Source organism: Fukomys damarensis, unplaced genomic scaffold (assembly GCF_012274545.1).
Source record: "Fukomys damarensis isolate Sample0158 unplaced genomic scaffold, DMR_v1.0_HiC HiC_scaffold_34, whole genome shotgun sequence".
NCBI lineage: Eukaryota > Metazoa > Chordata > Mammalia > Rodentia > Bathyergidae > Fukomys > Fukomys damarensis.
In genome coordinates, this window is record NW_022900946.1 from 22831497 (window position 1) to 22854384 (window position 22888).

General features: G+C 48.7%; 1 protein-coding gene across 8 annotated transcripts in view; it reads left to right on the plus strand.

The window, feature by feature from the left end:
* The window catches only part of Nprl3 (NPR3 like, GATOR1 complex subunit), a 44155-nt gene that overhangs the window by 19264 nt on the left and 2003 nt on the right, over positions 1-22888 (plus strand). For 7 of the 8 annotated variants that reach the window (XM_010620637.3, XM_019207005.2, XM_010620636.3 and 4 more), the window contains 7 exons: positions 2047-2200; positions 3559-3640; positions 12848-12985; positions 14331-14487; positions 18522-18628; positions 19128-19257; positions 21887-22076. In XM_010620637.3, coding sequence (XP_010618939.1) covers positions 2047-2200; positions 3559-3640; positions 12848-12985; positions 14331-14487; positions 18522-18628; positions 19128-19257; positions 21887-22076 — 958 coding nt within the window. The remainder of the gene's footprint in view (positions 1-2046; positions 2201-3558; positions 3641-12847; positions 12986-14330; positions 14488-18521; positions 18629-19127; positions 19258-21886; positions 22077-22888) is intronic. The other variant, XM_010620643.3, reaches the window with a different exon arrangement.

Here is a 22888-nt window from a genome sequence, read left to right on the forward strand (position 1 = left end):
TTTTTTTTTTTTTTTTTACTTTGAAAGTTTTACACAAACCCTTAACTTAAAAAAATAGTATGATAGACATTATGCTCCTGTTTCTGGGGACCCAGAACTACTGCTTTTCCCCCTTGGTTCCATCTGTTTCTTCACACTGTACTTCAGACAAGTCTCAGACTTCGTGATTCTTCATTCTTACATATTTCAAAGATATCTCTAGAAGCTACAGACATATACTTTATGTCATGATACCCTTTTCACATCTGACAAAACTCCCATAAGTTAGTATTAACTGCAGTTGATCCATTGAAATTTTTTCCAATCTCAGAAACATTTTCCTTGTGTGTCCAGACCAGGAAGTAAACCCAACTCACCATTACATGTGATGTCTGTTTCTCTACCTCCCTTGTCCTGTTGCATGTTCCTGTTGCATGTTTTGGACTCTTCTTATTGTGCAGACTGTCAGACTTGCTGTCTGCCTCAGTATTTCCTGTGAACTAGAAGTTAATGTTGAAGGCCTGGTTAGGTTTGGGTTTGGGGATGAGGAAACCACGTAGACGATGATGCCATAGGCTTCAGTGCTACTTCTGTGTTGCTGCTGGTCCTTGGGCTCTGCAGCACCTCACTGGTTGTCAGGCCTGTGTGAATAGGACCTACCAGACACTCATCAGTGCAGGTCATTGGGCCTCAGCTGGGGCAAGACCACTTTGCACGTATTCAGGAAGGTCAAGTGAATGGGCCTCAGACATCCAATATAGGATAGCTATTCTGCCTCAGCTGGTGGCACCTCAGAGGGCTGGCTCTCGAGTGTCTTTCTCCTTGCCTTGTTGCTGGAAGTATTTTTACGTAGATTCTTCTAACTGTGTATTTTATTTTGAGGCTGTTGCATGTACCCTGTAAATTGGTCCTCCAGTTCCAGGGACACTGTTAAGGTGTTGCCATAGACATGAAAGGCCAGGACATGCTTCCTTGTTGCTGGGTCTGTGAACGTGGGATCTGTTGAGAATATGGAAAATCCCTGACTCCAGGTGAACAGTGTTTAATGGCTAGGTAAGGTTTTCATCCTAAAGTCTGATTATGAACACTCATCAGGCATGGCCCTGCCTGCCAAAGAAACAGGGGAGGCAGGCCCAGAGGTTCTAATCTGTGCCACCAGTTGTCCCTCTCCCTTTCCCCCTCTACCCCATGGGATGACTCAGCAGCCCTCTTGACCTCTAGAAACCCTGAGTCATGTGTGGCTCAGTTATCTGCTCCCTCAAGTATCTTCACAGATCTCGAACTTCACTCTTGGCCTGGGTGGATACACCTGCCTCGCCAGTTGTGGCCTCTGATAGGTTCCAGGGGGCCTCCTGTTCCTGAGAGCCTCCTGTATCCTCCCGTGACCTAGTACAGAGGAGCACTGGAGTGGGAATGTGGGCCCAGAGCCTTCTGGTTCTCTTGTTAACTAGGATCATTTCTGCCCAGAACTTGTCATCCTTGAGGACAGAACATATTCGGTGAACAACTAGCATAGTGTCTCTGTTATTTTACTGTGTGCCGTTATCGTATGCCCTCTTACGACTAAATTCTTACTATCAAGCTGTTCGTGTCCACCAACAGTCCGTAGTTCAGTCATGATCACAGACACTTGCAGGGTTTTGTTTAGGGAAGGCTCTATCCTGAGTGTTTTACATATCTTACTGATTTTACCTACTCAGTCATCGATGAGGGCAGAGCCACTGCTCTCCTTCAGATGCGGACTTGTGACCAACATCTTTGCTTTCCCCTGCTTTTCCATGCAGACCTGGTACAATTGAGATATGTGTGCCCCCACAGAAACGCCCACAGGACCACGTCTATGCAGCCAGTCCCAGGAATAGGAGATGGGGGCTGATAGCCAGCATTTCTGTGGATGGACTCTGAAGGAGCATAGGAAATAGGACGGTAGTGGCCGTTGGAGAGCAGTCTAGGGAAAAGGAGTGGAATTTTCTTTTGTGGTTTAAGTTTTTGCTGTGTATGCGTATTACCTTCTTTTAAACTGTCCCAGTTATGCACATTTGGGTCAGAGCGGCCTGTCTCCCGTAGGCCAATGCTGACCCATCTGTGATAAACTGTCTGCATAACCTGTCCCGGCGCATCGCCACTGTGCTGCAGCATGAGGAGCGCCGCTGCCAGTACCTCACCCGAGAGGCCAAGTTGATCCTTGCACTTCAGGACGAGGTGTCTGCTATGGCTGAAGGTGAGTGTGGCAGGCACGATCATGGGTCTGAGCTGGCTGTTGGCCTCTGTTGTGGACATTTCCCGAGGGGCTGCTGGTCAGTGTCAGCTGTGGAGATGTGGGTGGAAACTCTTCCACCCCACGCCAAAAAGCCGTCAGGAGCTAACAACAGCTTCTGGTGCACCAAGTGTTAGAGAGGAAATCCTCTCAGCTTTGGAAGACGAGGATTGTCCCTGTTTTGCAGATACGAGAACAGCAACTTAGAGAAGTAACATGGTCTTCATAGTGGGCTGATCGTGCCCTGGGGGCACAGGAATACTTCCCAAAGGCCCCATATTGATCCATGTTCCTGAGTAGATGTGCCTACATTGATTTCCTATTGGAAATACTTCTTCCCCACATACTGTATGATTACCCTTCATGTAGCACAGGCACCCCTGCTTGGCCATGGGCTTACCAGAGAAACCTTGCCCTGGGGTGGGAGGAATGTCCAGTTGGCAAGGTAGGTAGTTTGCATTATTATTTTCAGCCACATTGAAAGAGGATCTACCTGAGTTATTGACCAAGTATAAAAATAATTTTGCTTTGGCTTGGGGATTTAGTGCAGTGGCACTGTGCCTGCCTCGCAAATACAAGTTCCTGAGTTCAATCCTCACACCAAAAAAAGGTAATAATAATAACAATTTTGCTGATAGGTAACTGTGTAACTTCTATGATACCTGAAGGTGCTTTAGCATGGAAGGACACTGATGACTCTACCACCTTTTCCTGAAGTTAGCAGCTCCATACAGAAGGAGAACACAGCTAAAGTCAAACCTCATCTTTGTAGTCAAAGTAAAAAACCAGCAGTTGTAACACACAAATTAAAAAGAACAGGGGCCCGGGATTTAGCTCAGTGGTTCGGCCACCTGCCTCACAAGCACAAAGTCCTGAGTTCGATCCCCGGTACCCAAAAAATAAATAAATAAAAATAACACCTCTGCCAGGTGCGGTGCCATACCTGTTTTGTAATGTTTGAGACAGTGATTCCCCAGGTTGCCCAGGCTAGCCTGGAATATGGGATCCTCCTACCTCATCCTCCCAGAATGCTGGGATTACAGGCATGTGCCATCACAGTTGGCAGTGCATAGCTTTTATAAAGAATAGGGAGGGCCAGGGGTCTAGCTCAGTGGTGTGCTGCCTGCCTCACAAGCGTAAGGTCCAGAGTTCAATCCCTGATACCAAAAAAGGGAGGAGGTGATAGGGAGTCTTCTGATGCTTAGTTTGAGTTAGTCAAAATTTTTGAAGTTGAATTTGTTTTAAAGGTGTTCCCTATTCTAGTCTTTGAAGGTGTCTGTGCTTTAGAAGCTCTAAATTCTTCTGTGTTGTGATTCTTACAGCAAATGAAGGTCCTCAGTCTCCATTCCATCACATCCTGCCCAAATGCAAGCTGGCCAGAGACCTCAAGGAAGCTTACGACAGGTAGGACAAGTGGGCATTGCATGTTGAAACTCCTCCTCACGGGTCAGCTTCCCTGGACTGAGATGCATCCCCACAGGGGACTCTAGTGTGCTGGTGTGCAGGTGCTGGTGCTCTGCTGAGACTGAGGTGAGAGAGGACAGGAAAGGGACATTTGTATGGCCACTCGGGAGAAGTGATGTGAGTGGCCATTCTTCAAGTGACATTTCCTTTGCTGGGTGGTATATGCCCCTAGGTAGAACAGTCATTCATGACTCACTTCTCTTAGGACTGCAAATGAGAGCATGTGGTGCACACCTATAATCCCAGAACTAGGGAGGTTGAGGCAGAATGGTCACTACAAGCTTGAGGCCAGCATGGGTTACATAGTTCAGGGTCAGCCTGAACTACACAGTGAGACCTTGTCTCAAAAAAAAAACAAAACAAAAAAACAACTGAAAATGAGCCTAAAGTTGTGTATGAGTATTTTTGAATCATAAAATACAGAGATATTTATTGGATATTACACAGTGCCAGGTTCTGGGCCCCTCTTCGTTAGGTGTCACTGCCTCCACCTCACCTGTGAGGGAGCAGACATAGCAAGTGGGGCTGGGGCTGCTGTGCTGTTCTCTGCTGTGGGGGATCTTAGATCTGGGGCACTGAGTATAGGAATAGCAGGCATTGGGGATACCATGAAAACCTCACATTGATCTGATTATATTGGTGGTTGAGCATCAGCTCTATTAAATGTGGACCTGGGCCAGGGATTCAGCTAAGTGTTCCACCGCCTGCCTCACAAGCACAAGGACCGGAGCAGGTACCAAAAAAAAAAAACAAAACGGCCAGGCGTGGTGGCGCACACCTGTAATCCCAGCACTCTGGGAGGCTTAGGCAGGAGGATCGCTATGAGTTTGAGACCAGCCTGGGCTACATAGTGAATTCCAGGTCAGTCTCAACTACATAGTGAGACCCTGTCTCAAAAAAAAAAAAAAAATGTGGACCAGCAGAGAAGACCTTTTCTTTTTAAAGATTTTTCTGCTGACCACTGTTGGGTAGCCTCAAGTCCTGCTTCTGGAGCATCCTTCTGTCCCTGAAGCTGCAGTTAGAGGTGGACGCCCACTGGCAGTCCACCTGGGCCTGTGCTTTTCCTGCTCCCGCAACTCTAGCATCCATCCATGGGGTGCCTTGTCACCTATAGCTAAGGGGCCACTTTGTCAGCCAGATGACACATCTGGTGCAGGCCTTTCTCCTTAGCACAGATGTGGGCCAGTATCTCCGACTCTCCTGTGACCTTGGGCTTCTTTCTGCGTCTTCTGACTTCTATGCCTTCTCCTACTTTCTGTACTCTCCTGCTTTCTCACGTTTTCCTTGGCCATGTGTTCACTGTGTACTCCTCCCAGGCCTTTTTGGGACTTTGTACCCTGCCAGTGAGTTTTCTCCCCTCTGAATTCCCCTCAAGGGCTTCACCTGAAAACTGTGGTTGGTGAGCTTTAATGTCTATGCTCCGTGTGGTGTAAGCAGTGACATTTTTGTATAGATCCTTTAAAAAATTAAGATTTGTTTTCTAGTTTCAATGACTATTCATTGTAGACAGGAAGTTTAGAAGATAGTAAAGAAAATAAGTCATTTGTAATTCAATGTCTAGCAATAATCACTGTCAACATGTCTTTTTGGTAGTTTCTTTTTTTTTTTTTTTTTTTTTGTACCAGGGATTGAAATTGGGGCTTTGCACTTGCGAGGCAGGTGGCAGAATCTCTGAGCTAAATCCCCGGCCCATTCCTTTTTCTTAGCTGCAGCTTTTGGAAAGATCACATACTCATTTTGTGTGAAAATCCGTGTCAAGTGTCTGTTCCATTGTACCCTGGCAGGACTCATCCCAGCAAGCAGCTGTCCTCCCTCACAGATGGCTGAAGGCACACAGACTTGCTTTCCCTTTTACACAGTAGCAGCATAGTGTGCATACTCTTTGCCCTTTGCTTTTGCTATTCAACAGTGTGTGTTAGTAAATGAGGACTTCTGTGGGGCTCCAGTGAGCCAGCCCCCTCTTTTGGATATTTAATTGGTTGCAGCCTTTGGCTGTTATAAGATGAGCTACTTACACATTTGTGTGTGTGCCTCTGTATCCCTGAGATAAATTTCTGAAAGCATTATCTGTGGGTAAAATGCATGTGTGATATTGATGTGTTTCCCTCTGGGGGTTTGTGCCTCATTTATATCCCTACCAGTAACACATGAGGTGCCTTTCTCCTTAGCTTTGCCAACACTGGGTCTTGGTGAACTTTTGAACTTTAACTGATATAGGAGAATGATATCTTGGTCCTATGTTATCTTAATGTATTTATGCATTTTTGCACATCTTTGAACTGTCTGTATTTTCATTTCTGTGGGTGCTCTGCTCAGGTCTTGTGATCCTTTTTCTTTTACAGGGAAATACAGGTGCCTTAACAAGGAGGGAGATTTGTCTTTTCTGATGCCCAGTTGGAACTAGTAGTTCTTTGTTTCTTGGTGACCTCCGGATTTGGCCTTCCCAGGTGTTAGATGTCAGAGTAGCCTGAAACAGCCTTTGCCAAATGAGTGCTTTGGTTTCCTGTCCTTTCTGCACTGGAGGACTCCTCAGTACAGCCTTGATCCTGCCCCAGAGCAAAAACTTTGTGGTCCTTGTAATCAGACCCCGTCTTTTTTCTCCACATCGTATCGTTGATACTTTCTCTGCAGTGAGAGAACGATTGACTTCTTGTCTTGAATTGGCTGGTATCATAAATCCTTCCTTGCTACCATATTCTGAATGGGAATCTGCATGCCTCAACTAGAATTAGACTGTAAGCAAAATTCAGGCTAACCTGGAATGAAAAAAGCAAGTCAGTGACTTTGTACTTATGAAGGAAGAATGGACTGGGATTTCTTAGGTTTGGATTGTGGTGGAAAGTTTGAAGGAATCCAGACCTTGTCCAGGTGATTGCTTCTGTGATCTGTGGGGAGCTTCTCAGAGCTTGAAGTGGCCCAGGGTCACCTAGTATCTTGCATAGTTCAGAGGAGGACAAGAGTTAGAACTTTTGGTGATAAAGGGCCCCAGGCTTTCTGTAGTGTTCTTCCCTTGCCTGGGCATCTTGTTTGTTAGTGTCCAGGATTGTATTCACTCCAGCCCAGCCTGTCCTGGGTCCTGGAGCCTACCTTAGGGATACTGAGAGATGTACCTCTTTAGCAAACGTCCTGGTGGTGGCATCCTCTCCTGCACCCACCCCTTCCTGATACTCGAATAGCTCTGCAGCTACCCGACAGCCCTCTGGGCTGTGGGCTTCCTTCCTTCCTCATCCCACCAGTTCTGTGGGAGGCTTTAAGTACGTGATATTGATCAGGTAGTGTAGAATATATCCCCTTTCTTCTGACAGTGACTTTCTGCCAGATCCCTGGAAAGGTTTTCTCAGAGCAGAACTGAAAGACCAGCAGCTGTTAGAGTTAATGAGATTGGGAAAATTGGAGTGGAACTCTTTACAGGAATATTTTTGGACTTGGTTTTTTGTTTTTATTTTTGTTTTTTAAATACTAGGGATCGAACTTGTGTCCTTGTGCTTGTGAGGCAGGCGGTGGAACCACTGAATCCCTGGCCCTGGATTTGCTATTTTAATTATAAGCCAGGGTTATAGTGTGGCTGAGTGGACTGAAGCCCTGTCCCCTGGGACCTGCATGTCTGTGAACATAAGCTGGGAATATAAATCCCTCGGGAGGCTACCCCAGCTTTCCCAACATCTGTGTTTCCCTGTGGAGCTCTGTGACCTCATTGATAGCATCTCATCATTCATGTGACCACTGAATTGCATCCCCTAGGAGGGCAGAGATGTGTCTCTTCACTTTGTGCAACAAAGCCCTGGTGTTCAGTATGTGAAAGAGATGGCTTATCCAGTGCTGGTTAAAGGGATGTGTAATGGTAAAAGTAATGCTATAGATTCCATGGGGTGAATAATTAATTTCTTGATGCCCATCAACTGGAGACTGGATAAAGAAAAAAGTTTTTGTATATAAAATGGTGTACTACTCAGACATAAAGAATGAGAAACTAGAGACATTTATAGCTAAATGGATGCACATTGAGGCCATACTCTCAAGTGAAATAAATAGGACACACATATAAATACTAAATAGTTTCTCTGGTGTGAATAACTAAAAGTGTAAATAAAGATCAAATGTATAATTGATAGCATGAAATAGGAAGAAAGGTCTAAAGGAGTAGAGGAAGTGGGGTGGGTAGGGGAAAGAAAAGAAGGGAAAAGAAAAATGAGAAAAGGGAAAAATGGAAACAGACTTTATAAATGGGAAGGGTGGAGGGGTGAAGAGAGAGCGGGGGAATAGGGAAAAAATAACCAAGATGCATCATGTAAAGGTACAAGATCCCAATGATGAATGCAACTGTACTGTATTCCTAAAACGAACCACCAGTAAACTTATGTGAAGAATATCTATATATCTATATATAATATTTTAAATAAAGAATTAGTTTGTTGAATGGTTCTGAGTTAACAGGGCCTGCAGTCAGGTCTGGTAAGCTCAGAGGTTAGAAAATACTGTCCAGGGCGTGGGTAGACAGGTGGTACTTGGTATGGAGTCTTATACTGTTGACTGTTCAGAGCAATCTTGGTCCTGTGATACCACTGTGAGTATTCTGAGAGCTATGGTCCATATTTCCAAAAATGCATCTGGTTATAAAGTTCTGATCAAAGCTTCGAGGTAAGCCCTTTGTAGCTCCACTGATATCATTTGGGTCATGTAATGTCCCACCACATGTAGGAGAGAGCTCAGCCCTTGTGTGGGACCATTTGATGCAGAGAGTGTGGAACAATATTACATGGCTCTGTCCTAGGGTAAGAAGAGTGTGACCAGAATAAGACCAGAAAGGAAACTTTCAGTTATTAGCTGAAAGTTGGGAGTTGGCTTTCTTTCTCAGAGGCTGAAGTGTGAGGGGAATTGGATAAGCATGTGTACAGTCCGTCTTGAGTGTGAAAGATAAGAGTGGGTCGCCTCTGCATAGTCATTGCATTAGATCACTGGGCTCTGGGAGGAGCATCTATCTTCTGTCACAGACTGGGCTGGGCACTCCTGGCTGCATGAGGTGTGGATAAGTCTTGGGAACAGCATTTTCCTATGGAGTTGTTTTCACCCCCAGAAATCTTTTTTTTTTTTTTTTTTTTTGGTGCTGGGGATCAAACTTGGGACCTTGTGCTTGCAAGGCAGGTAGTAGAACCACTAAGCTAAATCTCCAGTCCCAGAGTTGTTTTCAGACCAAATCATTAACCGCCCTGAAAATAAAAGCATAGACTACAGGAAACTAGGGCCCACATCCCTGAGTCTTAAAATTGCAGGCTTTAAAAAATAGGGTCAAACCTTTTTCTTTCCTCTTCTTGACAGACTTTGGTGTGGCTCTTGGCTTACCCTCTTGCTATGAGGAATCTATGGGCTTCTGCCAGAGCTGAAGGCTGGAGGTCAGATAGGCACATTCCTAGTGCAGCTTTTCCTCCTGGTGTACTCCAGAGACTTTTCCAGGCCTATAGTTGTTCCTCGGGGTGATCTTGGGGTGGCCTTCAGTGCCTTCACACTACAGAGCTTAGAGATTGGTTAGTTCATAAAGGCTGGTAGGTGAGCAGGTGCTTGGGAGAGTGAAGTAAAGTCCACATGCAAACCGACTTGGGTGTGTGGTATGAACCAGATCATGGTCCAGAGATCCAGAGTCAGCTGACATAAGAATAGCAGACATGTCTGAGCTGGGCAGATGCTAGAGGCCTTCATGTCCCCTGCTTTCCCTTTCACCATAGCTGGCAGTAGTTTCTGGCTTTCCTTGAAATCGTTCCCAATCGCCCTACTCTTGCACACATACCTGTGCCCTCTACTTGTGCCTTTTCCTGTAACTTTTCAGTTTCACATGTTCCATACAGTTTATGTTTGTATGTCTTTGCCAGTGCTGCTGAGTGGAAGCCCCTCACAGAGCCCCTCTTCACGAGTGTTAGGTGGTCAGGGAGACAGCATTAGCTACGTAGTCCTGCACTTAGCTGAATGTGGGTGTCTTGGAGCTGGGAGTAGCAGAGTGGGATCTGAAACAGTGCTGGAAGCCTCAGCGCCTTTCAGTCAGTCTCCTACATGTAGCATTGCTGAGCTCCCTGGCAGAGCAAAAACAACTATGTTTGAAATGGTAGGAGTTGTGGTGTTTAATTCTGGTTCTTTGTTGTTCCAGCAGCTACCTTAAGCTGTACCATAAACAGGACAGTTCAAAAAATAGAAGGACCTTTTATTTTCAGTTGACTTGGCTTTCTGACCATGTGTAAAGTAAAAGAGTCTACCCGGTGGTTTCCATGGAGACAGCCGCAGTACAGCACATTGGACCTTCTTTCCCTTGTTCCTCTTCCATTTCATTGTGGATACTCTTATCTTAGCTATCGCTCAGTCGAGAAGAGCAACTAACCTGGTTCCCTGGTCAAAGCTCTCATGGTGCAGTGAGCAGTGAAGCGTGGTGTAATCTTTGAATCTTTCAGAGCCCAGCTGTTTCTCAGAGTTTGATATGAGCTTCCTACCTAGCAAAGATCTTGACCAAAGAAGAGTACAGGTCTTTTGCATACTCAGACATGTTTGTTTTTGGTTTTTTTAGACAGGGTCTCACTATGTAGTTGAGACTGACCTGGAACTCACTATGTATCTTGGGCTGCTCTTGAACTCATAGTGATCCTTCCTGCCTCAGTCTCCCGAGTGCTGGGATTACAGGCGTGCGCCACCACTCCCGGCTTCTCAGACATGACTGAAAGAAACCAAGAGTAGTGCTGTGCTCTGGGATCCCATCTTGATACTCACCAAACACACTCATTTGTTTCTTCCTGAAGGACTGGGCCATCCTTACCCTCCAGACTCAACTATGACCTGCCGCCCCGCCAGCACCTTTTATTGGTGCTGAGGCCCTAAGAGAAACAGGCATGAGTTTTCAGATGCCCAGCAAAGAACACTAGAGGGATGGGGCAGTCATGGGTCACTTTGCAGTAACCAGATGGTTGGTGTTGGCAGGGATGCTGGGAGGTTGGGGTCACAGATGTGTTCTGTGTTTTCTTTCCCCATTGCCTGTTCCCTAGTTAAAAGAATATAGATTTGGTTTTGTATTTTAAACTGCTGGCCACGACTACTACTAGTTCTCTAGAGGACCCAAGAGAAGCTTGGGCTATTGGTGTGTGGCTTGAGGCTTGAGGGAACCAGTTATAAGGGTGGTTTGTGGGTGCCAGGAAGGAGGACTGTGCTGCCTCCCCACTGGCCACCTCTCAGTGCCTGGCATTTGTGTGTCTGGGAGAGAGAGGAGCTGTTTGCACCTTCTGACCCGGGGCAGGCAGAGCTCCATGCCAAAGCTCCTGGAGTTGCTAGCCTGCGCCACACTTGGCTGAATGTGGGCGTCTGGGAGCCGAGAATAGCAGAGTTGGGGTCAAGGGTGATGGGAAAATCACTTCTTGGCTGCTGTCCTGGATGGTGGGTAGCAAAGAAAGGAAACATGATGGGGGAAGCGTAGTAGAAATTTGGCAGCTTGGAGAACTATGTGCTTTGCTCCTGTTTAAGAACTGAGCTGTCACCAAGAGGCTTTGTGGTGCATTCCTTACCCAGGCTGAAGGAGGGTGTGTGTCTCCCTGTCTTTTCCAACCTGGCTGAGTCAGGCAGGTCTCAGGGTCACGGGAATTTCCTCAGGCCAGGTCTCACATACTACTACCCCCTGAGCCTGGACCCCTGGAGGTACACTGAGGACTCACTGCAGAGGCTTTGCTTAAGCACTTTTGCAGTTCCTTCATGTCACTCACTAAAGTACTGTTGGCACTTAGCACAGGGACTGTGTGGCTGAGCTATTAGAGGGGCTGGCTCTCCCATGATACCCTTCCTCCTCCCCCTGGGTGTAGTTCCTCCGGGACTCCTGGCAGGGCCACACAGGAGCCTGTTCTCAGAGATAAACTTCTGGGCAAGGCAGTGCACCCAGGAATCCAGCTTGCTCCTTGGGCCCCTTTCCTTCCTCCATTCATTCCGTGTTTCTCATGCTACCATGTGCCCAACACGTGATCCAGGGTGCAGTGAGCAGGGAACAAAACCCACAGCCCCCTCCTCATGAGCATATTGTGGTCAGGGAGAAAGCATTAGATAGCAGACATAGCATCCCATGATCCAGGGACTCAGGCAAGCGTGCAGGAAGAAGGATCAGAGTACTAGTGGGGCCTGGGGTCAGGGGATGCCTCACTGAGAAAGTGACACTTGAGACTGAAGGAATGAATTAGCTCTGGGCGTCTAGGAAGAGAGCTCATGGCCGGGGGCAAGTGCCAGGGTCCTGAGAATGGCTAGACTTGAGTGATGGGGCAGGAAATGAGTCAGAAAAACATGGGCAGATCGCACTGGGCTGTGTGATGCAGGGCCTTGGATGGGAGCCATGGGGCTGTGAGGTGAGGAGGGTAACTGGAGGGGCACTTTGGGGGCTGGTGCCCTGGACAGTTTGAAAAGACCTGGATTCTGAACATCTCTACAGATGGAGCAGATAGAATTTGCTGATAAACAAGGAACCAGGGACAGTGTTTTGTTTGGAGCCTGAATGAACTGAATTGTTATTGAAAGACCTTGGAGCAAAAGGTTTGGTGTGATGGTGGGTTATCAGGACTAGGTTAGACAGTCAGCTGTGTATCTACAGCTTGGTATCTATGTGCATTACACATGGGGTGCTGCTGAAACTTCCAAGGTACAGGAAGGTGGGCACTTTTTACTTCTCCACTAGAATGGTCCAGGGAACTTGACCACACACCTCTCTTTGGAGACAGGCCCTACTCTACCGGGCTGCCAGTTGGTGACTGGACCTGTATCAGGTATGCAGAGCAGGCCCCTTCTCAAGGATGACATACTCTGGGTGTTTGCCAGCGCCTGGGCTAGCAGAAGGCCTGATTAGATGCCTCTGCGGCATTGAGCCTTTAGAATAGAAGATGCTTCCCTTGAGCTCTGGCAGGGTGGTTGGAGTATATATTCAGGGCTAACCAGAAATGCATATGTGTGTGTATATTCCTAACATATTTTCTTAAGTATACTAAGATCTGAAAAGATGCTTTCTTGCCTGTGAGATTTCCACCTGAAGTTTCCTCCAACCAACACGGCATGGTGCTGGGAGCAGCACCCTTGAGAAGGGTGTTGTGATCTGTGCATGTGTTTAGAAAATTCCTGTGTGAACTGGTGATGGTCCCTGCTCTGCAGCCTGTGTACATCTGGTGTGGTACGACTCCACATCAACAGCTGGCTGGAAGTGAGCTTCTGCTTGCCCCACAAGATCCACTACGCCTCCTCAAGCCTGATCCCTCCCGAGGCCATTGAACGGAGCCTGAAAGCCATCCGGTGAGAACCAGCCTCTGCAAGGACAGTAGCTGCTGAGGTTTACCAATTATTTTTATTCCAAAAGTTATCTTTTCCTCTTTCTGCTACAAAAGTTGACAGGTAGAAGCCAGCTATTAGGAAAAACATGATTTTTCTCTCCACTTCTGACTAGATATCACCCATTCCAGGTTTCCCCTGAGCCCTCCCAGCACAACTTGGGTGAGTGGGGCTTCCTGCCAAAGTCCTTCCCTTGCACCTGAGCAGGACAGCCTGCTGGGAAGGTTGTGTGGCTGAGCAAGGGGAGAAGCATGGCCTTTGGGGGATTTATCTTTATAGTCCTTGCTGCCCCGTGGTCCTCTGCACTTGAGTCGGAAATCATGGGATCTCAGTTTCTTAATTTAACTGGTGTCTTAGCCAGGTGTTGTGGCACAAGCCCATAATGCTCAGGAGGCTGAGGCAGGAGGATCACTGCAAATTCAAGGCCAGCTTGAACTACATAGTGGGACCCTGTCTCAAAAAACAAAGAAAACAGAAATCTGGGCTTGGGGATCTGGTTTAGCAATGGAGCACTTGCCTGTCACAATGTGATCTCCAGCACTACAAAAAAAAAGAAAAATTGCCAGGCATAGTAATGCATGCCTATAATCCCAGCTCTCTGGGGGACCGAACCAGGAGGATTGCAGTTAGTGATTTACTGAGACTGCCTCAAAATACGAAACACAAAAAAGCCTAGGAATGTAGCTCATTATATGAAGGCCCTGAGTTCCAGCATCAGTATCCAAAAAAAAAGGAAGGAAGGAATCTGGACACAGAAAGCACAGCACTGCCTAGTCCTCCTACCCTCCCCTATTTGTGCTCCAACTCAGATGCCTTCCTTCCTGGGTCTTTGCGAAGCACATTTTTATGTAATTCTGTTTATAATATGTGGAGAGGATTTTGCTGTTCCCTTGTTTGGGACTCTCCTTTTTTTCTTTGATCAGCAAATGTGTAGTCAGGTGTTCAGGACCTCCCAGTTTTGTGCTAATTTGTTCTCTCCGAAGAGTAACAACAATCCCTGCAAATTGTATAAATGCCCCTGGACGCGGCTTGCTTTTCCTCTGATTCCTCCCTTAGCCTCTCTTCTCCACAGTTCAGTGCCTGTGGACACCAGCTGTGCCTTGATATGTTCTAGGAATATGCTTGGTGGGCTGGGATTTAGCGCAATGGCACCTCGCCTGCCTCATAAGCGCAAGGTTGTGAGTTTGATCTCTGATACCAAAACTAAAATAAATAAGTAAATAAAAAAAAAAGAGAGACAGAAGACACATATTTGGTACGAGGCACCCTGAGACTGCATGTCCTGACGACCTGTGACTCTTTTCCTTAGCCCATATCATGCCCTGCTGTTGCTCAGTGACGAGAAGTCCCTGCTGAGTGAGCTGCCTGTCGACTGTTCCCCAGCCCTGGTGCGGGTGATCAAGACCACATCTGCTGTGAAGAACCTGCAGCAGCTAGCCCAGGATGCTGACCTGGCCTTGCTGCAGGTAGGGAAGCTGGATGAGTAGAAGGGAGTGGCCCTGGGTACATCTGTAGCAGGCAACCCCTGAATAAAGGTGGTAGGCTCAGAAGAGCAGACTTCCAGCTATACCATGTTCCCAGGGTCTCTGTCCAGTTTAGAGCTACTGTACAGGCTGCCATGAACCTGGGTAGTTCGTAGAATGGCTTGAGGTTTTAGCATCGAGTCAGACCTGGATGCAGAGCTGGCTTTGTGAGGTAGCGGTGGGACGGCCTGTCTTGAGGGAAGGGGAGATGAGGCAAGATGAACTGTGGGATAAAGGAGGAAGGTCCCTGCTGCATTGGGCAGAGGTCTAGAGGATGGAGCACCAGGGCTGGATTATATGGGAGAGAGAGGAGCGTGCAGGATATGAACCAGCTCGTGGGAGTCTCACAGTGGCACATGAGCAAGCATGTGGGAAGTGAGAGCTGGAAGTTTTCATGGATCCTGAGCCTGATCCAGGACTGAACTGCTAGCCTCACCCTACCATGTACACATGCACTAGACGCTGTTCTTTATATAAGTTGCCACCTTCTTGTGAGCTATCTAGTAGGCTGTCCCTTGGCCACAGATCTGTTTGATGTGTGTGGTGGCTAATCGGGCAACCTTGGCTAGAGCTGTGGGTGCCATCCATGATAGCTTGAAGATAGTTCCAGGGTTAGCGTTAGATAGATGTCTTTGGGTAGCCAAGACCCAGGATCTGGTAGTGATGTGTGCCACTTGGCCACCTGGGGGCAGCAGAGGCCTTCTGTGGGACCAAGTTTCCTTAAAGGCCTAGGTGGTGGCTGCCTTCCCAAGGGGCTGAAGAGCAGCTCTGGTCTGAGGCAGGCCTGCTTAAGCCCTTCCAACTGAGCTTTATGGGGAAGGTTTGTCTGGGGAAGATGTTGGCATTGCTGGTGGACTTTGCGTCTTAGGCCTGACTGACACTCAGGCTGTATTTTCTTTTTGGTGGGGGTTTGAGACAGGGTTTCACTCTGTAGTTGAGACTGACCTGGAACTCACTATGTAGCCCAGGCTGGTCTCAAACTCACAGCGATCCTCCTGCTTCAGCCTCCCGACTGCTGGGATTATAGGCGTGCGCCACCATGCCCAGCTTCTCAGGCTGTATTTTTCAAGCGGCTTTTTTAATTCTCTTGTGCAGAAAAAATTCCTTCATCGTCTTTACCCAGACCCTTTGTCTGCTGTGTGAGGGCACTTAGCATATTCCAGCTTTGGTATTTCAGCCTGGTCCCCTGGGCTGGAGCTGGACAGGACCCAGTAATGAGTACATCCTGCTTTGTACCACAGAACACAGAATTCAAATACACCTGCAGAATGAGAGATCATGGTTTCTATTCTAACAAGTACTGGCTACGTGGTAGATAAGTGTGAAGGTTCGTGTGTCCCGTTTTAAGCTTTGAAAGGATCTAGCCACTCTTGACTAAGGCTGGCTGCTGGGTCTGTGCTGGATGTGTGCTTCCCCCTGCTGTCACAGTCCCTTGGACAAAGCTTTGATGTCCTTTTGATGTTCCCTTCACTTCCCTGCCTTGCCCGGCCTGGGATGGGGTGGGAGACGCAGTTTGATGTTGTTTCCCTCTGTACGCGCTCCCTGCTGGACTGGTGCCAGTCAGGGTTTGCTGCTGGTATGGCTGTGTGGAAGCCCTCTGGGGCCCAGCCCTTGTGGCTCACCCTGCCAGCCTCTGGGATGAGACTGCTGTTTTCTGTAGATGTTGCACAGGGAACAGCGGCCCCAGGGTAGTGTTGGCCCAATGGAGAGCAGCGACTTCAGGTGTAAGTGTCACGAGATGATTTAAAGTCACTCATGTTCCATCTCACCCCAAAGAGGATCACAAACAATTTGTCATGATAAAATAACTGCCAGGCATGGTGGTGCGCGCCTGTAATCTTAGCTGCTTGAGAGCTGAGACAGGAGGTTTGCAAGGCTGGGCTGGACTGGGCAACCGAATGAGACCTCTGTCCAAAATGAAAAAGGACTAGGGATGCAGCTCAGTGGTCTAGTGCTTGCCTAGAAGGTACAAGGTCCTCGGTTCAACCCAGTGTCAAAACAAAAAACAAAAAAACAAGCCAAACCAGTGCTTGCTTTGGCAGCATGTATACTAAAAAAAACCAGCCAGCCAAACAAACAAAATACAGGGTGTGGTAGTGCATTCCTGTAATCCCAGCACTCAGGAGGCTAAGGCAGAAGGATCACTGCAAGTTCAAGGCCAGCCTAGACTATATAGTAAGACTGTCTTTAAAAAAAAAAAAATTTATGAAAACTCAAATGTTACAGAATCCATACAGTCTCATTTCCAAGAGGTTACCACTGTAGGTCTTCCAGATTCTTATGTATGTGCATCCATTATTTTTCTTTTTTTAATTATTATTTTTTATGTTTATGTTTTGAGACCCAGATTTACTGTATGTTGCCCAGGCTGGCCTTGAACTCCTGGGCTCAAGCGATCCTCTTGTCTCAGCCTTCCAAGTACTTAAGACTTCAGGAATGTGCCATCATGCCCAGAGAAACACATGCCTGCTGAATGACAGCCCCCACTGACAACTGCATCCTAATCCCCAGGACCTATAGACGTGGCCTCCTGTGGGACTTTGCAGATGTTAGGAAGTCAGTGGTCTTGAGATGGGAAGATTATAATGGTGAGCCTTAAATCTTTTCACAAGAGACAGAGGGAGACTTAACTACAGAAGAGAAGGGAGCAGCGTGACAGAGGCAGAGACTGGAGTGATGTGGCTGCCAGCCAAGGGATGCCAGCAGCTGGTAGAGGCATGGGCAGAGTCTCTCCCAGAGCTTCAGCAGCACAGCTTTGCTAGCAGTTTGTATCTGGCCCTGTGGTACTGATTCTGGACTTACACCCTCTGGAATGGTGCTCCAGCTGCCTTGTGGAGAAAATGTTTTAGGGGCAGAGCGACCTGAGGGTGAAGACCACTAAGCTAGCTGGTGGCCGGGATAGAGAGAGTGGTCCTGTCTCTGCTTGAGAGCACATATCTGACCACTGGACTGGGAGAAAACAGGCAGTGATGGGACCTTCCCTAATGTTTATTTCCTCAGTGTTTGAGTTGATGGTGCCAGTGGGGTCCCATTTGCTGAGAAAATAAAACACATCCTCAGCGGCATTGCAGGCACAGTGGCCAGGCAGGGTGACTGACCACTGTGGAGGCCCACTTTGTGAGAAGATCAGAGCGGGTGACACAGGCAGAAAAGCCAGCTGCTTGGGATTTCACATACCTTATGAAGGACTACAGTACTGTGCTGTCAGATTTGCCCTCCCGCATGAGCTGGGAGTGCTCTGAGGTTTCCCCTGGAGAGGATTTCTGGCATCTTTGTCTCTGTCTCCTGGGGCCAAGGGCCCAGGAAAGCAGGATGGTGTGCTGTTCTCTAGAGAAAGGTGGGAACACAGGAATGAGTGTGGGGCCTCTGGGTGTGCAAGGGTGGTACATTGATTTATTTCTTGAGAAAGGCCGTGCTGGGGTCTTAGTGAATGTGAGGGGTGTACCTCTTCTGAGACATCTAACCAAGCCCTTGCCTAGCTCAGTCTACCCTGCTTATGGCTTACTGTCTGATCTTGACAAATGGCGCTGTTCCTCAGAAGCCAAAACAAGCTGGGCATTGTGGCACGCATCTGTAATCCCAGCACTTGGGAGGCCGAGGCAAGAGAATCAAGGCCAGCCTGGGCTACATAATGAGTTCAAGGCCAGTCTGAACTACAGGGTGAGACCCTGTCTGAAAAAAACAAAAACAAAGAAGGAGCCAACACAGCACAGGACCCTGTCAGGGAAATGCAATGCTGGTATCAAACTGCACAGAGAATAGTGGTGAAAAGGCTGTGTTCTGAGCACAGGCAGGAAACACTGCACTAGCTTTGCCTACCTTAGTGGTGGGAGGATAGTGAGGTGCTGCCCCACATCAGGGAAGAAAGCCTGGGGAGCCACAGCCACAGGGTCTGTGCTGTGTGAGTTTTGGGCCACTTTCCAGGGCAGAGAAGCCACAGCTTCCCAGACTCAGCCCTTCCAACTCTCGTCTTGCAGGTTTTCCAGCTTGCAGCTCACCTGGTGTACTGGGGTAAGGCTGTCATCATCTACCCACTGTGTGAGAACAATGTCTACGTGCTGTCTCCCAACGCCAGCGTGTGTTTGTGAGTACGACTGGTGGCCAAGGTGGGAGCCCGGAGTGGGGAAGGGTGAGCTCAGCAGGGCCTACCAGGTGGTGCCCCAGGTTGGCCAGGCACCAGAGGCTCCGTGGGTCCCTGCCAGGCTCTCATTTCAGCCTAATGGCTGGCTTCTGCTGTGTCCATATCCTGATTCTGATCTGGCTCAGAGCTGTGTAGCCCTGCCTATGTTAGGGGACCTCTTCCTATCTGAGATTGGAGAGAGATTCTGGTGACCCACGCACTGGCTCCTGCCACCCCTCAGGGGAAGGTACCTGGGCTCTGTCTACCTGCGTGTCTGTCCTTCTCTGCCTTGTCACTCAGCCTGTTCTGTCCTCCTTACCTCATCCTGGCCCACGCACTATGCTTCGATTCTCTGCTGCTCACTGAGGACCTGTTGTAAGGGTGCTGCCCTGGGTGTGCTGTGCTCACCACTGTCTGGCAGTTCCTGGGCACTTCTGGCTGATCGCCGTCTTACTGTCCCCAGGTACTCCCCGCTGGCTGAGCAGTTCTCCCGCCAGTTTCCATCTCATGACCTGCCATCCATCCTTGCCAAGTTCTCCTTGCCCGTCTCCTTGTCGGAGTTCAGGAATCCTTTGGCTCCCCCTGTGCAGGAGGTGAGTTGCAGAAGCCCCAGGAGCCTGGCATGTGGTGTGCAAGACAGATTGGGCACCAACTGCCTGGCCATCTATCCATGAACAAAGGAGCTTCAGTGTTGCCTCCCACTTTGCCTTCGTTTTGGGGAACTTGCTGTGCGAGTACTGTGTACCTGACAGGTAACCCAGGAGCCAGCTGCTGGTTACTAACCTGGTGCTGATGTACTCATTCGCATCCACAGAGCCCATTTTAGCTGTAGCGGGCATCCTTGGAGTTAGAACTGATTAAGCTTCGTCGGGCGTGGTGGCACAGGCCTGTAATCCCACCATTCAGGAGGCTGAGGCAGGAGGATCACTGTGAATTCAAGACCAGCCTGGGCTACATAGTGAGTTCCAGGTCAGTCTCAACTACATAGTGAGACCCTGTCTCAAAAAACCAAACAACAACAACAACAACAAAACTGATTAAGCTTGGTGGGAGAGTGCTGCCTTTTCTTGGGCTGACAGAATTCTGTTCTATGCCTAGGGGTTTCCCACAGAGGAGGACAGAAAGTTGCTTTTACCCAGCCTGGGATCTGTCCTCCAAGAGGACTTGTCATTTGCCCCCTTCTCCCAGGCTTTCAGCAGCCACAGTGTTTATATACTTTGGAGTCGCTGGGCACTAAAGTCTCCTCATCCGAGAGGACCAGCAGCAGATCAGCCTGGGTCAGCACCTGCCCACTGAGCTGGGACAGGCAGGTTGGGTAGGTTTGGCTGGCAGTGCCTCCTGAGGTGTAGGGAATGAATTTGCTGTTGGTGGCTTCCCTTATGGACCACAAGGTGTCACTTTTCACAGCCTCCTGTTGAGTTGATGATAGGGAAACTGCAGGCTTTGCTCCGGCTCTCCACTGAGAGCCTAGACAGGGTGAGGGGAACTTAGGCAAGGCCAGATGAAAGGACCAAGTGTAGGAGACAGGATGGATGTTCTCAGGGTTTTGTCTCCAAAAGCAAAGCATTTATCTTACTAAGTGCCAGAGCTACTGGGCAAAACCAGTCCTTAAAATCAAACCCTTTCCATTCTCAAGTTGTGAATAAAAATAAGATCTGGGTTTTTCAGCTCATTTAAATGCCGAGTGTGACAGAGTTCTAAATGTCATCTTTGACAGAGCCTTTAGTTTCCAGGAACCGTGCCAGGTTGTGCCAGCTGAGTAAGACATACTTTGCATCTGCACCCGCCTGGGCAGCATGGGGGAGGGGTGGCGGTGCTCCCATCTCAGTAAAGCTTCCCAGTGGTCTGCATAATGGGATGGGTTTTCCAGGACATGACTGAGCAGCATCCTCCCACCTTAGCAGGGGCTGGACAGAGCCAGGTTATGTTCTACCAGGTCTGAAGGACATGCTGTCTAGTGTTTATAAATCCCCTAGTTTTCCTTATTGTGGTACTGGGGATTGAACTCATGGCTTCACACATGCTAGGCAAACACTCTGTACCGAGATATACCCCAGCCCTTTGTTTTGTTTTGTTAGTTATTTTATTGTTTTGTTGTTTTTGTTTTTGTTTTTGAGACAGGGTCTCACTGTGTAGTTCAGGCTCATCTTGAACTCACTATATAGCCCGGGCTGGTCTCAGACTCATGGTGATCCTCCTGCTTTAGCTTCCCGAGTGCTGGGATTACAGGTGTGTGCCACTATACTGGACCATTTTGTTGTTTTTTTGAGATAGGTTCTTGTTATATTGTTCAGGCTAGGCTCAAACTTGTAATCCTCCTGTGTCTGCTTCTCAGACTGCTAGGATTTCAGGTGTGTGCCACCATGCCTGGCTACATTTTTTTTTTTTAATTTTTGAGACAGGTTTATCTTGAGCTTTTAATCCTCTTACCTCCCTCTCTGAGGAGCTGAGATTTCAGCTGTGCACCATGGTGCCCAAGTCCTTGCTTTATTTGTCAGTTTCATCTTTTTTTGTTTGGTTTTGACCATGGTTAGTGTGTATATCCCACTCCTCTCCCCAGTTAACTCGGCCTCCTCCCAGGAGGTGACCCTGGCTAGCAGCTCCTTGTGGACCCTCCCAAAGATAACCTTGGTGCCCTCTGCACCCACTTTGTTTCCCATGTCTGTGCCTGGGAGGTACTAGTCACTGGTGCTAGGGCTTCACCGGGCACAAGGTTCTGCTGCCCAGCCTGCTAACCCAGAGACAGAGAGCCTGGCCTTGGGGTGCCTCAATGATGGGGAAGAGCTTAGCTTCAGCCTAAGCAGGAGATCCCCTTCCCCTTCCTTCTGGAACCGCCTGTGTGCCTGGAGGAAACTTTCAGGTAGATCCAAGTTTCTGCTCACAGGGCAGCTGCTCACAGCTTGTTTCTGAACAGTATGTGGACTGGCCTGGCAGTGCACTGGAAGCTAGGTCCAGTGGCTGAAGGGAAAAGAGGCAGAACATGGGTAGCTTTAGAAGTCAGCTTAGAGAAGGAAGTGTACAGGGGCTTCCATGCCCCAGGTCTTGCTCCACCAGCAGACTCTGAAGCATCCAAGGCGTGTATGATCTGGGAACTCTATTGGCCTTGCAGCAGACGGTGTTGGAGCTGTCTGGGGTCATAGCTCCCTCCTGCTCTGTAAAGGGTTTGAGCCTTTACAGAGTGAGAAGCCAGCCTCACCCACTGCCTCATGCTTCCTTCTGCAGACCCAGCTCATCCAGATGGTGGTATGGATGCTGCAGCGACGGCTCCTCATCCAGCTGCACACCTACGTCTGCCTGATGGCCTCACCAAGTGAAGAGGAGCCCCGTCCACGGGAGGATGATGTCCCCTTCACTGCCCGGGTTGGCAGCCGCAGTCTCAGCACGCCCAACGCCCTAAGCTTTGGCTCCCCAAGTAGGATCCCACCCCTAGCATCTCTCTGACAGTTTGGGGAAACCCTGGGGTTGGCAGCCAAAGCCTGACATGAGCCCTGCTGGAGTGACAGCGGTGCCTTCACACGACATGGCTACTACATACACCCACCCTGTGCCCACATACACATACCCGTCCAGATGTGCCCTGTGGAGACCCCTCTCCCTGTACCACCATGACTTTTTTTAGAGTTTTGCCCTTCCTACCAGTTAGGAGGCACCTATAAGACTCTTATTTATTTTTTGGTACGGGGGATTGAACTCAGGTCCTTGTGCTTGCAAGGCAGGCCACAGAACCGCTGAACTAAATCCCCAGCCTAAGGCTCATTTATTTTTATTAGCACATATTTGCAGTACACGATGATTACATTCACCGTGGGGAGTTGGTACATGTATATAAACACCATGGTTCTGAGAAGGAAACAACTCTGCTCCTGGAGTATTCCATCAGGGGCTTGCTGGAATCGGAGCAGCCCATAGCACACACCATCCCTACTGGAACCCTCTGCACCAGCCTGAGGTCAGAGCAGGATTTCATACCATCACCACGGGGACAGTTGGAACCTCTGTGCCTCAGAGCCCATGAGGAGCCCCATCTATCCTGGTCACTTGTGGGAGGAGCTGCTGTAGCCGTGGTGTGTCCCTGTGGCCAGGTCCTAGGTGTGAGCAAGCCCCAGGGCCGAATGCTTTGGAAGTGCTCCTGTAGCTTCAGGCTTCATGTGAGCACTCTGTGGGTGTTCTGTCCTCTGTGTGGGGAGCGGGGAAGGATTCCATATGCCCTTTTGTTCAGGGCTC